Below are 15,754 nucleotides of genomic sequence, written 5' to 3'. Positions count from 1 at the left end.
ATGATTTCGCCCCTGCATGGTAGACTACTTCTGCAGGAAGGCTCTGGCTATATAACCAGAAGTGATCTAAGGCAGCTTTCCAAGATGTTAATATTTAATGCAGAAGATAGAGTCCTCTTATGCAGACCCTTTAGGGCAGGTGTGTCACACTCACGGCCCGCGGGCCGGATGCATCACATGCTGGCCATGCCCACCCCTGATTTACTGAAGGGGGGAAAGTCACGATACATCACGTGATGACAATGTGACACCTTGAGTTTGACACCCCTGCTTTAGAGAAATATCCTATACAACAGTGATGGCTAACCTTTTTGCCACCACGTGCCAAAAGTGGGGGGAGCATGCATGCATGTGCCCTCCCCCCGGGCATGTGCGCACGACCCCCCCCCTTCCCTTGCTTTTGGCATGCAATGGCATGGTCGACCTGTTTTTTCCCCTCCTCAGGCTCCAGAAGATCCTGGGGTGGGTGAAAATGGCCTCCCTCGCAGGTTCTCTGGAGGCCAGAAATCGTCCATTTTCCAACTTCTGGGTTGCCTGTAGGACCGTTTTTTGCCCTCCAGAGGGCAAAAAACAGTCCTACGGGCAACCCAGAAGTCCATTCCCAAACTTCCAGTTTGCACATTGTTTTTTGCCCTCCGGAGGCTTCAGAAGCCTCTGGAGGTTGAAAAACGGCCAAAAATGAAGCCGAAGTCAGCTGGCTAGTGCGTGAATGCATGCTGGAGCTGACAGGGAAACACCTCGCATGACCTAAGAAATGGCTCCGCGTGCCACCTGTGACATGCGTGCCCTAGGTTCGCCATCACGGCTATACAATGTAATGTTAACATAAATCAGGGTTTTTCAGTATAATTATAAACCATGATCTGATTTACTTTTAACAGAAGTGACGTCCACTCCACATCCCATAAATCAAGATCTCCTTAAGCAAACATCTAGCTGGAAAAAATTCAGCTTGTGGGATGTTTGGGGTAGAAATGACCAACTGAAGATCCAATCCAATCCAATCCAATCCAATCCAATCCAATCCAATACAATACAATACAATACAATACAATACAATACAATACAATACAATACAATACAATACAATACAATACAATACAATACAATAGCAGAGTTGGAAAGGACCTTGGAGGTCTTCTAGTCCAACCCCCTGCCTAGGCAGGAAACCCTATACCATTTCAGACAAATGGCTATCCAACATCTTCTTAAAGACTTCCAGTGTTGGGGCATTCACAACTTCTGGAGGCAAGTTGTTCCACTGATTAATTGTTCTAACTGTCAGGAAATTTCTCCTAAGTTCTAAGTTGCTTCTCTTCTTGATTAGTTTCCACCCATTGCTTCTTGTCCTGCCCTCAGGTGCCTTGGATAATAGTTTGACTCCCTCTTCTTTATGGCAACCCCTGAGATATTGGAACACTGCTATCATGTCTCCCCTAGCCCTTTTTTTCATTAAACTAGACATACCCAGTTCCTGCAACCGTTCTTCATATGTTTTAGTCTCCAGTCCCCTAATCACCTTCAATTTACATTGAACAGCGTGCACACATGCGTTGCACACGGGTTGCAAACCAGTAGTAAAACCGGCAGCAACCCACCCCTGATGGTTTCTGCTGGAAGTTAAAAAAAAATAGAACCATCTAGGAAGCCCTCTACCAAAAACACATGTTGTATTGCAAAAAGTGTCTGGAATAGTGAGCTTAGTAGTACATAAAGTAGAAAGAGAAGAAACTAAGTGCTTCCTACTCTGCACTGTGGACTTCAACTTCCAGAATTCCTCAGCCAACATGGCTGGAGAATTCTGGGAGTTGAAGTCTAGTCATCTTAAGGTTGTCAGGTTTGAAAAGTTGCCATATTTGAAAACTTGCCAAGTTTGAAAATCATTGCATAAAATCCAATCAGCTGTGTTCCAACTGCCCCTCACTTCTTAACATAACGTGTCCCCCTCCCTTGAAACTTTTCACACTCTATTCAAGAAATAGTAGCCAAAGATGGTAAAACGGGTTACCGGGTTCTGTTTTTCAAGCTTTTATTTCATTATCCCTCTGGCAGATGGCAGATTGGCTTCCAGATGTCAACCAAGCTACACCTGTCAAAATGTCAACCTCTACATATTTGTTTTTTAAAGGGCAAGGGCAACCTGTTCAGTTTTGCCATATTCACACGTTAACACTCTATGTACCGAAGCCAAGAGAGGAGTTGAATGTTTACTAATGGAATCAGGGCACCAAGTTCCACCCAGCTGACTGGGGGAGTTTCAAGGCACATCGCATCCCACAGGCCTCTCTAAGTGCGATGACATTGACACAGCTTAGCCACCAATCTATCTTGGCAACTAGTCACTGTAGGAAGTTAGCATCCACCCCTCTCCAAAGAAAACCAGATATTTTAGGAAATATTAAAAGGGCAGAATATTTCCCCTAAAAGGGAGGTAGAATTTCTCTCTCTCTCTCTCTCTCTCTCTCTCTCTCTCTCTCTCTCTCTCTCTCTCTCTCTCTCCCTCCCTCCCTCCCTCTCTCTTTCTCTCTCTCTCTTCTCTCCTCTCTCTTCTCTCCTCTCTCTCTCTCCCTCTCCCTCCCTCCTTCCATCCATCCCTCTCCCTCCCTCTCTCACTTTCTCTCTCTCTCTCTTCTCTCCTCTCTCTCTTCTCTCCTTTCTCTCTTCTCTCCTCTCTCTCTCCCTTCCTCTCTCTCTCCCCCTCCCTCCCTCCCTCTCTCTCTCTCCCTCCCTCTCTCTTTCTCTCTCTCTCTTCTCTCCTCTCTTCTCTCCTCTCTCTCTCCCTCTCTCTCCCTCCCTCCCTCCCTCCATCCCTCTCCCTCCCTCTCTCTCTCTTTCTCTCTTCTCTCCACTCTCTCTCCTCTCCCCTCTGTCTCCCTCCCTCTCTCTCTCCCCCTCTCCCTCCATCCCTCCATCCCTCTCCCTTCCTCTCTCTCAGTCTTCTCTCCTCTTCTCTCTCTCTCTCTCTCTCTCTCTCTCTCTCTCACACACACACACACACACACACACACAAACCTTTGTCAATGGGCCATTAAGGCCTGGGTCAGTCTCTTCTACATAACAAAGTTCTACCTCCTTCAAGCAGAGCCATGATAGGAATTGGCCAAAGCCCCTTCATTACATCATCACCAGCAAGGCTCAACCAAACGTGGGACTCAGGACCGCCTAGAGAGTTTCCCCTGCATGGCCCCATGGGAGTCTGACAACCAATCAGAATACAAGCTCCAATTCATAACAAATCTATCTCTATCTCTCACTCATGTGCCTTTTTCCACCCAGGATCTCAAACCATGTGGTCCTGCCCACAACCATTAAACCATCTTTTCAAGCAGCCTCCATGTTTCCAGTGTTCTTTCTCCCCACTTGGAACTGAACCCAGATGGGCATTTCTTCCAACACTACTATCTTCTCAGAAAAATATATGCTGAAATACATCAGCTTTGCCTGCATGAATCACATAGACAGAGTAATGCGTTCCCTGGATGGACTCTAAGATCATGCTAAAAACCTTGTTTTCTTAATCATGGCTCGTTCAAATGACCAGTTCAAGTGCGAGTTCAAGTGCGAGTTGTGCAAACTGTCCCATCATGGAATATTCCAGCCTTGAAATAGCTCTGCCAACCTTTTCAAAAATGGCCCTGATGAACTGTCCTGGATCAGAAAACTTTGGAAACCCTTTCAGAACACTCCGAAGAGTCAAAATGTTCTATGACGAACATTTCGCGCAGCCCTCTTCCTTCATCAATCAGGGTTTGACTTTAACGGTTATGGCTTTAGTTTGGCCAGATTCTATCCATTCGGTGTAAGCAAATAAAGGATTGGACTCAATTTGGCCTTGGACCTGACAGGCATCTAGCGTTTGAGACAGAGATACTTTATGGCATGCTGGCTGGGAAATCCTGAGAATTAATAATCCACATTTCTTAAATGTTGTCTAGGTTGAGAAATACTTTTGGTATTTTTCTATTTTAAGGTAGATCAAGTCGTCTGCGTGTGTGTTTGTGTGTGTGTGTGTGTGTGTGTGTGTGTGTGTGTGTGTGTGTGTGTGTGTGTCCAGGGTGTCTATACACATGAGGTACCAAAATTCAAGCTTCGTGGAACAATTGCAATATGTTTTATCAATCAATATTTTTACTGAGAAAACGTTGCAGTACTTACTTAAGAATGTTCAAAGGACATGTATCCAATGAGTAAGGAAGGGTTTAAAAGGAAATGGCAGTCAATTCAAATATTTAATATTATTTATATAATATGTTGTATATTGTCAGGATCCCACAATAAAAAATGTGGCAGGGCTGAAAGCCCAAATATAAAAGATGGCTTCCAGGTCTGATATATATGGGGCTTCATTTCTGATACTCCTTCCTCAGTGGTGGGTTTCAAAAATTGTTTGAACCTACTCTGTGGGTGTGGCCTCCTTTGTGGGAGTGGCTTGCCGCTCATGTGACCGGATGGGAGTGGCTTGTCGCCCATGTGACCGGATATGAAGATGTCGACGACACTTGTCAGAACCACCTTAAATTACCTCACAGACAGCACTGGCATGCATAAGAATATGATGTAAACTTGTTTTTTAAAAGGCATCTTTGGTTGCGTTAAAACAACTTCAACACACGCAATGTTCTGATTGCACCACAAACGCAGTAGTCATCCTTACCTTTCACAGAGGCACTGAGTTTTATAAATATGAGCATGATAGTGTAGAATAATCATATCCAAGGACCAGTGGTGGGTTTCAAAAAATTTTGGAACCTCTTCTGTAGGTGTGGCCTGCTTTCCGGCTCCACTGGTGGAACCTCTTCTAACCGGTTCGGTAGATTTGACGAACCGGTTCTACCAAATAGGTGCGAACTGGTAGGAACCCACCTCTGTCCTTCCTCCTATATATGGCCATCTTAATGCCCACAGAATATATTTTTTTACATATTTTGGGGTTTAGTATAAACCCAATCACCTGAGTTGTTTAGCAAACTTCCATCATTGTGGACAAATCTGTCCTGGACTATCTTTTCTTTTCTGGTAAAGGAAAACCATACAATCACCTTAGTGGTGGGATATGACCGGTATGCCCCGGTACGGGTGTAATGGTGCCTGTTGGGAACACCAGGTACCATTCAGGTACGGTGCTCCAGAGGGCCCACCCGCTCACGCTCCTTACCTGTATTTGAGATGTTCGGGGCTTCCGCGCACGCACACAGAGCATACTGCGCCTGCGCGATGCCTTGCCGAGCAGCTGGAGTATCACAGAGGCATCGTGGAGGCATCACAGAGCATCACAGGCAGTAAGTATGCAAGTGTGCGCTGCGCACATGCTGCACACATTCATGTGGTGGATGCCCAGCCCCGTTGCACTGTATCAGTTGCAACGGGATCCGGAACCCGCCACTGAATCATCTCCTATGCATTTATTTCATTTGATCTAATAAAGCACATTTTGGCTTCCACTTTATCAGGAGAAGACTGTTTTCTAATTACTTTCTATTCCCAGATGCTCCAAGCAGAATGTTGCTTGGAAATGGCGCAGAAAATGTATGAAAAATACATTTAAAAGCCCGAACAGCCACAGTATTTTGTACAAAGTAAGGGGTGGGGGTGAGGAGGTGAAAACGGTCTCGATATGAAGCAGAGCTACATGCACTGAGTACACAAACGAGAAGAGTCCTCCACTCCTCTGCTCACAATAGAATCCCTTATGCCACCAGGCTCAAAATTTTGGGCTTGGACAAACTGGAATTACACCACCTATGGTGTGACGTAAGTTTAGTACCCAAAATTATCTGCTACAACGTCCTACCTGTCAATGACTACTTCAGCTTCAACCGCAACAATACATGAGCACACAATAGATACAAACTCAAGGTAAACTGCTCCAAACTTGATTGCAGAAAATACAACTTCAACAACAGAGTGGTCAATGCCTGGAATGCACTACCTGACTCCGTTGTTACATCTTCTAACCATCACAGCTTCAACCTTAAACTGTCTACTGTTGACCTCACCCCATTCCTAAGAGGTCAGTAGGGGTGTGCATAAGTGCAACAGCATGCCTAACGTTCCTGTCCTACTGTCCCCATTTATTTGTACCCATTTCCTGTATTCTTATTCATGTTTATTCTTATTCATGTTATCTTGTACATGAGTGATGAACTTAAATAAATAAATAATAATAAATAAATAAATAAAATAAACAAACAAATAAGCAAATAACCTCCAAGCACTATGATTTGGCCCCCTTCACTTTTCTTTCTATTTACATCTCACTCTGTCCCTCCCTTCATTTTTTTTTTAAAAAAATCTCCTTTTAGTCATATGTGACAGAGATGGACCATACCTGCGATGTTCCATTTGCAAAAAAAAGAAAAATAAAATGTTAAGTACAATAGCATTAGAGTCACTTTTTCCTATTGGTTTTGCAACAATTATATCTCAGAGCACGGTCGTCGTGGTTGTTCCCTTCTATTTGGCTCCAAGATGAACTAATCTAAGGAATCGTCATTCAAGTGTAGAAGGAAAAAAAGGCAGAGTTGGGGGGCAGAGTTAAATGCATCATCAGCTTAGAGTAGTTGCATTCCCACAAACTCTCCAACCCCTCCTGAATTCCGTTGAGCCTTATATAGCGCCAATTTGGTGCTAAACTCAAGTTGACCAGATTCTTGTAAATAAACAATAAGATCTTATATTATTCAATGTAAGATTTATGTGGAATAAATCTTGACTTAAATATTCTACGCTGCAACCTAACCGATGTTCCTGAATCTCTGTGCCTGACATTAAGGTATCTGGAAATTGGAAAAGAAGTGAAGTGGCTTACCTTGCCTGTAGACTTAACCCCTTTCCAAATGCAGAAATAACAGATGATCCAGGCCAGAAGAAGGCAGAGCGACAGTTCCCAACGCACTGTGCCCAAATGTTCTATGCCATCAGAAATGTTTAACACTCTTCGCCTGTGAATGAAAATATTGAATACGTTTTGCTTCATTTGTAGTCTTGGAAAAAAAACAGTTTTCTGCTTTCTCCCTAATCTATTTTATATGGTGCCTTGCAACAGCTTTCTTTTGTCTGGCACTTTCCAAATATTTGAGACATGTATTTAGTAGGTAACTACTTGAGAAAATCACATTAGGGGAGCATCCATCTTGAGATACGTATTTGTTCTGACCCAGCATTAGCCAAAGCAAGAAACAGACTCCTTGTCATGAAAACCCCCTCTTTATTTATCCCTTGTGAATTAATTGCATTCACCCACCGAAGAAAAGTCCAGGCAATAATTCTTCAAGGAGTTAACTGCAGTACAGACCTTATCAGTTCCTTGTGATAATTGCAAGGCCAGTGAGCTCCCAGCCAAAAGGCTGCAAATTAAGTTCTGGTAAGCAGTCTCTGTGGCACGAAATACAATGAGCAAAATCTTCAGAAATACGAACTGTTGTCTCCTACGACAACCACTCCCCTTTCCTTCTAATTATTCCCCAGCCATGGAGGGGGCCATTCAGCGTCCATGTGTGCTTTGCTTCCTAAGTCAACTCCTTGTCCTCCATTGTTCACCTCTCCTAACTGCTCTGCACATACGTCCATCTGGAACAAGCCCAACTGTTCTTCCTCCTCACTCATATCAGCCTCCAAAAGCAGCTGCCTCTCCGATGACTGGGAAATGGACTATGGACAGGATCTTTCTCTGTCTTGTTAGGTGCCATCCTCGGAGATAGCCAACCTAATATTTAGCTTCTCTAAAGTGAAAGAGAGTCATCTTATCATTTTATCTTTATCTTCAGCTCACAGTCTGGTACATCCTACATCTGAAGGTAGGGTAATAATAATTATTATTACCTGAAATGCTTTTCATTCCTCTAAAAATAAGTTGATGTTCTGAAGGATTTATAGTCTTTATTACATTATTGTATAGGGTTCTTGGTAGAAGATGTTCCAATAAAGCACCTTTGTTTGATTTTGGTAAGAAAATAGTGAAGGGACATTTGGTAATATTTATGCTAGTTGAACATTATAAATGATTATCGTATCAATACTAGTGCACTCAATGGAAAAAGCACATGAATTGCTGATGGCCACTATTGGAGAACGAGACGCTCCTTGTAAGGAAGGCTAAGATTTTTACTTACTCCCAAAATTCAATGACAGGAGAGGTGCCATTTTCCACTGTCACATTTAGAGAAGCATTCTTCTGGAATTCCACACAGTTCTCTGTAAAGTCAGCCACACACACTTTTAATGCATCCAATAAAATATGCTATGGGGTACAATCATCATCTTTAGGAAAAGGAAGCAATAGAATTTAAGTTGGGGTAGGAACACTTTTTATGTGAAGGGCCTTAGGCCAATGGAAGGTAGGACCAGAACCAAAAGAAGGGGGGAGTTGTTCCTCTCACACTTCCTTTTCCCAAGTGAGGAAAAGAACATTGTTTAAAACAGTTACCGTATTTTTCAGAGTATAAGATGCACTTTTTGGGTGTGTCTTATACACCAAATATAGCCCCGCCCACACACCAGATCTCACCCTTTGGCTTCTGCCTCCCAACAATTTGCCTCCTTACAGCAAACAGAAAACAGCCTGTTTCAGCTTCAGCACAGCCTGATTAGAACAAGCAGCTGATTGTTGGTTGGATCGGCCTCCCGACCATCAGCTGTTTCAGGCTGCAGGGATTGCCATAGCCTATTGCCACCTCCGCGCGCCCCATTTTTGGCCTCATCATCCCATTTTTGGACTCTCTGTTCCCCGTTTTCCACCCCCAGGCAGTGGGCATCAGAATGGGCAGAAAATGAGGTCATGGAGGTGACAATAGGCTATGGCAATTTCAGTCAGAGCTATATTCCTATCTAAGAATACAGTTCTCTTCATCTATGGAAAGGATGGGGGGAAGGGAGGTGGGGTGTTAGGGGGGAGGGGGGAGGGGGGATACATAGTATGTGTTAGATTTTAAAGTAACGTGACTGCACTTGTATACTGTTGCTCTTTAATTCCACTGTAAAAATAGGACAAGCTGAATATATTAATAGATTGTAGAAATACACTGAAGGGAGGAGTAGAGGGATAGAAGAAAGAGGGGTAGAGAGGGTGGGAGAGAGGACTGGAGGGAGGGGGGAAGGAAGGTAGGGAGTGTATCGGGAGAGAGGAGTGGTAGAGGGGGAGGGGAAGTAGGGTAGAGGGGAATGATGGAGGGAAGATGGAAAGTTGGAGGGGGGCGAAAGAAAGGGTGTATGGAGGGTCGAAGAGGTACATTGGGTTTCTATTTTGGGGGGTACTGCTGATAAGAGGAATGGCTGTGTTTATTGTTTAATGTTATATGGCCCCAGTTATGCACAGTATATATGTGACTGTACGAAAATGAAAATGGAAAAATAAAAACACATTTACAAAAAAAAAAAAAACTTTTTAAAACCAGCACCTGGATTATTTTTGTCCTTGGGTTTCAGAAACATATGTCCTATTTCTTTCACATCTTTCAGAAAGAGGTGCATTTTATTTTATTTTATTTTATTTACCACAGAAAGTTGCCAGAGAAACCGATCCTGTGACTGTTTTAATTTGGATTCTTGCATGGAGCAAACAGGGAGATGTGATTTCAGCCCCTTCAAACTCTGTTCTATGGACAGATGATAGCTATTCTGTGCAACTTTCTGAGTAGCAACAATACAAAGGCGTATTTTATAAACAGATTTCTTTCACGTTTCTCATAAACATTGATTTTTTTTTTATAACGGGGATTATACAAAGAGGTGAGGTGCGAGATTAAGGAAATCAATAATGAGTGAGTCTGGAAGCATGAAAGGCAAATGCAACAGAACATGAAATAATGTCAATGGCCATTAATTTAAGGAGAAAAAAATATTCTGTTCAGAGAAAGAATAGCTAATGCCCTGTAGAAGGACATAAACCAGAGGTGGTATTATGCCAGTTTGCCCCAGTTCGGGCGAACTGGTAATGGCAGCGGTGGGAGGCTCCGCCCACCCGCCCAGACATCATCATGGAAGCTCTGTGCATGCGCACTCCCAGTTCCAAACCAGCAGCGAAGGTAAGAGGATTTCATGCCTGACATTAACCTTACCTGTATTCCATTCATGATCACAGCTGCCCCATGGAAGGTCTATGGTGAATGAACTGAAGAGGTAAAACAAGGCCCAAGCCAGGACAATAATATAATAGAAATTAAGGAGTACCACAATCACTTGAGAAGCATACCCGATCCCTACAGAAAGAAAGAAAAAATAAACCAGGAACCAAAATGACATGTTAAAAACAAATTAACAAGACCTTCTTGAATGAAGATCTACAAAGCATATAGCAAGATCCCATCCTAACCTCCAGCGGGCTTAACAGTTGGAAGGAAAGAATGGTCAAAATGAAGATACCAAGATAACCTTTGATTATCCGATGCTTTCACATGTAAACAAAGTTCAGAGAGGAACAAATTTGGAGGCAATATTCATTTAATGGGTTTAGGAAAGGTCAGCTGTTCCATCTTGTGTATTGCTAGACCAGGCCAACATTTATTTATTTAGTGACTGTTCGAAGGTACAATGATACTGAAAAAAGGACCCTATTTTCCGGAGTATAAAAAGCACCAAGGTTTTGAAGAGGCAAATTTAAAAAAAAAAAAAGGTTTTTGCACTCTGCAAACCTCCCAAAACCAGCCCGTTTTTCACGAAAACGGACCCATTTTTCACAAAAACAGGCCCATTTTTTTAAAAAGAGTATGAATAGTCTTTAGGAAGCTTGTAAAGTGTTCCTGGGGGGTGGGGGAGCAAAAATCAGCAAACAAATGGCCTGTTTTTCATAAAAACGGACCCACTTTTGTCAAAAAAAAGGGCATGGATAGCCTTATGGAGGCTTATAGAGTGCTCCTGGGGGAGCAGAGCCCTTTTTTTGCTCATTTCTGCCCTCCCCAGCCCCCAGGAGCTCTCTGAAAGTCTCCTAAAGGCAATGCACGGCCATTTTGGTGAAGAGGGCAGGGTTTCGGGAGGCAAAAAATCCTGTATTTGGTGTATAAGACGCACCCAGATTTTCAGCCCCTTTTTTTGAGGGAAAAAGATGCATTTTATACTCTGAAAAATATGGTAACTTATCGGTCCTCACACTTATGACCATCACAGCATCTCCATGGTCACATATCAATTGGCCTACTGCCAATTACCTCCACGCGACCTATTAGATCTCATCGATTAGGCCTCCTCCGAGTTCCATCTGCCGGTCAATGCCGACTGGCAACTACGCAGAGGAGAGCCTTCTCGGTGGTAGCTCTGACCCTATGGAACGATCTCCCCATGGAGATTCGTACCCTCACCACCCTCCAGACCTTCCGCACAGCCTTCAGAATCTGGCTATCCCGTCAGGCCTGGGGCTAAGATTGTAACCCGCCCAAATGGTATGAATGTTGTGTTTTTAATTATGTATTGTCTTATATGTTAAAAGTTTGTCTCCCCCCTCCCCTTTGGGTTGTGAGCCGGCCTGAGTCCCCCCAGGGAAAAGGGCGGCATACAAATAAACTTCAATCAATCAATCAATCAAATTTCAGGCAGTTGGCAACCAACATGACATTTGTGGCATCCTGGAGTCATGTGATGTCTATTTGTGACCTTCTCAATTGGCTTTGGACAAGCAGAGTCAATGGGGGGAAGCCTGATTCACTTAACAATCGTAAGATTCACTTAACAACTGCAGTGATTCGCTTAAGAACCGTGGCAAAAAATCTGGGGAAATTGGGTATGACTCATTTAACAACCGCCTTATTTAGTAACAGAAATCCTGCTCTCAATTGTGGTCATAAAACGAAAATTAGCTGTATATTGGTTTTTACAGACAATTCTTGTCGTGTTTCAGAAGTAACTGCAGTCATTTCCCTTTCTTTGTTTGCAGTAGGTGACAAAAACAAGACCCAGCAATTTGAACTAAAATTGCTAGAGCTTTTCGTGTAAGCATTTTAAATTATCTCTACCAGATTTCACTCCATTCTGTATATTCAGCTTTTTTTCCCCACCAGATTAAGGCGTTTGGGTTATTTTAATCAAACAGCAAGAGTAGCAATTCCTGGGATAATAAACAGCATCCAATTAGTAATCTTTGCGTTCCAATTAGAAGCAGAGTTTGCAACAATGCTACTACACCTTTGGGATACAAATGACATTCTGGAATTTGGGGGAGGGTAGTAATCCTTCCCCCCCCCCCTACTGAAGTTACATATTTTGAAGTTACAAAAAAAAAAAGAGTATTTGTTCGTAAGAGCCTGTTGATTTGTTTACTTTATCCCACAGGTGGATTTTTCTCCTGAGAACATATGGGATATTCCCACAGAGTCTATCTCAATTATTATTTTTAAAACACTCTCAAAAGTTCTAATTTGCTTTATGCGAGGGTTCCCCAATCCTCAGTCCGTGGACTGGCTCCGTGGACTGGCACCAGTCTGTGGTATGCCAGTAATCGGGCCCATCCACAGTATACAGGCAACATGAAAAACCACATCCCCTCTGGTCCACGGAGAAACTTTTCTCCACAGAATCGGTCTCTGGTGCCCAAAAGATTAAGGGTCACTGCTTTATACCACTTTATTGGAGAGCAACCATCTAACTCATGAGGAGGGCTCAATCAAGGAATTAGTCTGACCTTGCTAGTTAACCACCAGGGCAAATTCTGACCCCTCCCATCCCAAAATGTTTTTGAGCCTTATTTAGTCTTTCCCAAGTAAGTCAGTCTGGGAAGATTCCTGTGAAATAGTCATAAAGCAATGAAGTAGTTAGTTTGAACTCTACACATATGGGTCTGGTTGTTTGTGCCTGATACACCCTGTTATCAATGTCCTGCGGAAGAGTGGATAGAAAAACAAACCCCTATCCAATCAAGCCAATATACTGTTCTAATATTAGACACACATAGAAACCTCTCAGAATATGCTCACAGAGTTCACATATTGTACTTAACCCTGATTTACTTAAAATAAGTTTATCTAAGATCACACTATATGATAGACCTGAATTACAGGTCTATTATATAGTGAATTATAAACTATAATGGGTTTGCAACACAGCTTAGACAAACAAACATTCAACATTATGACAAGAAGGTGTCATAATGCAGACTTTCCCAAGGCATACAAAAGGGTTGAATTTTACACTACAACATGGCCAATCACTTGTCCCCCTTACCACTTTGGGCCAAGGTACCAAGTAACAGGTGCTGATGCATTTAATAGGGTGAGCCTGAGGGAGGGGTCAAATGTGTCATGAGTCCAGTGGTGGGTTCCCTTTTTTTTTACTACCGGTTGGCTAGTGCGTGCAAGAATGCACAGAAGCGTCTGGGCAGGTGGACGGACCCACTTGCTATCACCGCCACCGCCACTACCGGGCCAATCTGGGAGCAACCCACCTCTGCACGAGTCCCTTTGCACCCACAAGAGATAGTAGTCCAGCCCACCTTGAATTCCTTTGACTGTTATCTACCGCCAATTTGCTTTGGCCATTAGTAGTTCAGATTCTTGTAGAAAACTTAAGCTTGCAATAGATCTTTTGAACTTCCTGGATCTTCTGATTCTTCTGGCACTTGACAATAAGATTTGACATACCTTCAAAAAGAGGGCATAGCCTCCGCCAGGAAGTGACCCCTCCCTGACTGGTATATTGTCCCAGGGCTGTCTCCAGGAAAAACACTGGAATTCCACAGGTGAAAAGGAAGATGAGGTAGGGAATGAAGAAGGCACCTACAGATTCAGAAAAAGAAATACATGGCCAGACATTAAAGAGGTGTTCCACAACAATGTTTCTCAACCTTTAACAACTTTAAGATGTGTGGACTTCAACTCCCAGAATTCCTCAACCAGCATGGCTTCTTAAAACATCTTAAAGTTGCTAAGGCTGAGGCACACTTTTCTGTAAGTTGCAATGCTGCCGCAATTTAATAAGCCTTCCTGAAATCCCACTGAGTATGGCTTCCTTCCATCTAATTAAATATTGGATAGTAACCTTTGCGGAGGAGAAGTGTTATGATAGCAATAGGTTCTACATAATAGTGGGAGAAGTTTCATGAGAGATGATGACTTGTGCAGCAATACAAAGCAATTGTGCTGAATTACACTGCTTGCTTCTGCTAATAGTAATACCTGACACCTTGAGAGCCCTCTGGTGTGTTCAAAATGGTTTGCAAATATAGTCATGCTTAGAGCAGCCCCCAGAGGCTAACGCTAAGGTAGAGTTTGAAATATTTGACTCTATTTTATTCCTGCTACAAAGGGAAACTCTATTTGAAACTCTCGTGAATCAATCTCCAAAGCACTGACTGCAGCATACCTCCATTTCACAAAAAGATGACTAATCCATAAGCAAAAATAGAACACCTCTTTACGAACAATATGAAAGCTTAATGCAGCATTTTATATCTTGGCTAGCACCTATGTGCTAGAAATTCCCAACGCTAGGGGGCGGTGCTCATCTGCATTTCAAAGAGCCAGCGCTGTCCAAAGACAAGTCTCTGTGGTCATGTGGCTGGCATGAATAAATGTCGAAGGCGCACGGAACGCTGTTACCTTCCCACCAAAGGTGCTTCCTATCTTTTCTACTTGCATTTTTACGTGCTTTCAAACTGCTAGGTTGGCCAAAGCTGGGGCAAGAGCCAGTGAAAATACTTCAATAGCTGACATGACTATATGCTGAGGCACAAAGAATGATGTTACCTTCCCATCGAAATGGTACCTATTTATCTACTCGCATTTGCATGCTTTCAAACTGCTAGGTGGGCAGGAGCTGGGGCAAGAACAGGAGCTCATCCAGTCACGCCCAAGTACTTGGGTCTCAAACAGCCAGCCTTCCAGTCAAGAAGCCTAGCATATCAACCGCTAGGCAATTGTGCCCCCCGCCCTGCTCTTGCTTCACAACTTTTGTGTAAAATCACTCTGGAAGTGAAATATGGTATTTTTCAGAGTATAAGACGCACCTTTTTCCCATAAAAAAGAAGGTAAAATCTGAGTGCCTTCAGAAACCCCGCCCCCTTTACAAAAATGGCCATGCATAGCTGTTTTTGTACTCATTTGTGCCCCTCTAGGGGCACTCTATAAGCCCCCTAAAGGCTATGCATGCCGTTTTTGCAAAAAACAGGCTGGTTTTGGGCTCATTTTTCCCTTCCCAGTCCCCAGGAGCACTCTACAAGCCTCCTAAAGGCTATGCATGCTTTTTTTTTTTTTTTTTAACAAAAAAAGGGCCAGTTTTCACAAAAAACGGGCCTTTTTCAGGGTCTACAGAGTGCAAAAACTTTTTTTAAAAAAAATTGCCTCTTCAAAATCTTGGTGCGTCTTATACTTCGGTGCATCTTACACTCCGAAAAATACGGTAAATGAAACTAAAAATAACATGATCATAAAATCATGGAACTTCATGCCATTGGATTGTCACTCACCCTGTCAGCCTTTCACAGGGCCTAAAACTTGGTTTCTAGGTGTCAGGATAAAGATTTGTGGCAGTAGTTAATAATGTACCAATGACAAGTATAATATTAATAAACAATAAATAGGAAAATAAAATAAAATTATACTTATCTAATGAGCTCTTGTACATTTCAAATTTGTCTTTGAAAGGTTTTCTGCATCACATGTCAGAACCCCAGATTTTTGTGTATTATACAACTTGGCGTGAATGATGGTGGGGATGGGAGGGGAATATGTGCTGATCTCCCTCAGTCTCCAAATATCGGATATCTTTCTTCAAGCAAGTTGTCAAGCCTGAATTTGATTGGGTTGTGGCATTGTTTGTCCTCTGGGTTATGCTA

General features: G+C 42.9%; 1 protein-coding gene across 2 annotated transcripts in view; it reads right to left on the bottom strand.

Annotated features, from left to right (window-relative positions):
* Positions 1-15,754, bottom strand: part of LOC106550469 (sodium- and chloride-dependent GABA transporter 2) — an 82,087-nt gene that overhangs the window by 48,772 nt on the left and 17,561 nt on the right. For both annotated transcript variants that reach the window (XM_087722937.1, XM_087722938.1), the window contains exons 3-6: positions 13,563-13,697; positions 10,056-10,196; positions 8,112-8,193; positions 6,809-6,941 (exon numbers count right to left, since the gene is read on the bottom strand). In XM_087722937.1, coding sequence (XP_087579063.1) covers positions 6,809-6,941; positions 8,112-8,193; positions 10,056-10,196; positions 13,563-13,697 — 491 coding nt within the window. The remainder of the gene's footprint in view (positions 1-6,808; positions 6,942-8,111; positions 8,194-10,055; positions 10,197-13,562; positions 13,698-15,754) is intronic.

This window comes from Thamnophis sirtalis, unplaced genomic scaffold (assembly GCF_051295495.1).
Source record: "Thamnophis sirtalis isolate CommonGarterSnake01/CBP01778 unplaced genomic scaffold, rThaSir2_p1.2 scaffold_9, whole genome shotgun sequence".
NCBI lineage: Eukaryota > Metazoa > Chordata > Lepidosauria > Squamata > Natricidae > Thamnophis > Thamnophis sirtalis.
Note: the sequence above shows the minus strand (reverse complement) of the source record. Positions and strands in the feature narration are given on the sequence as shown.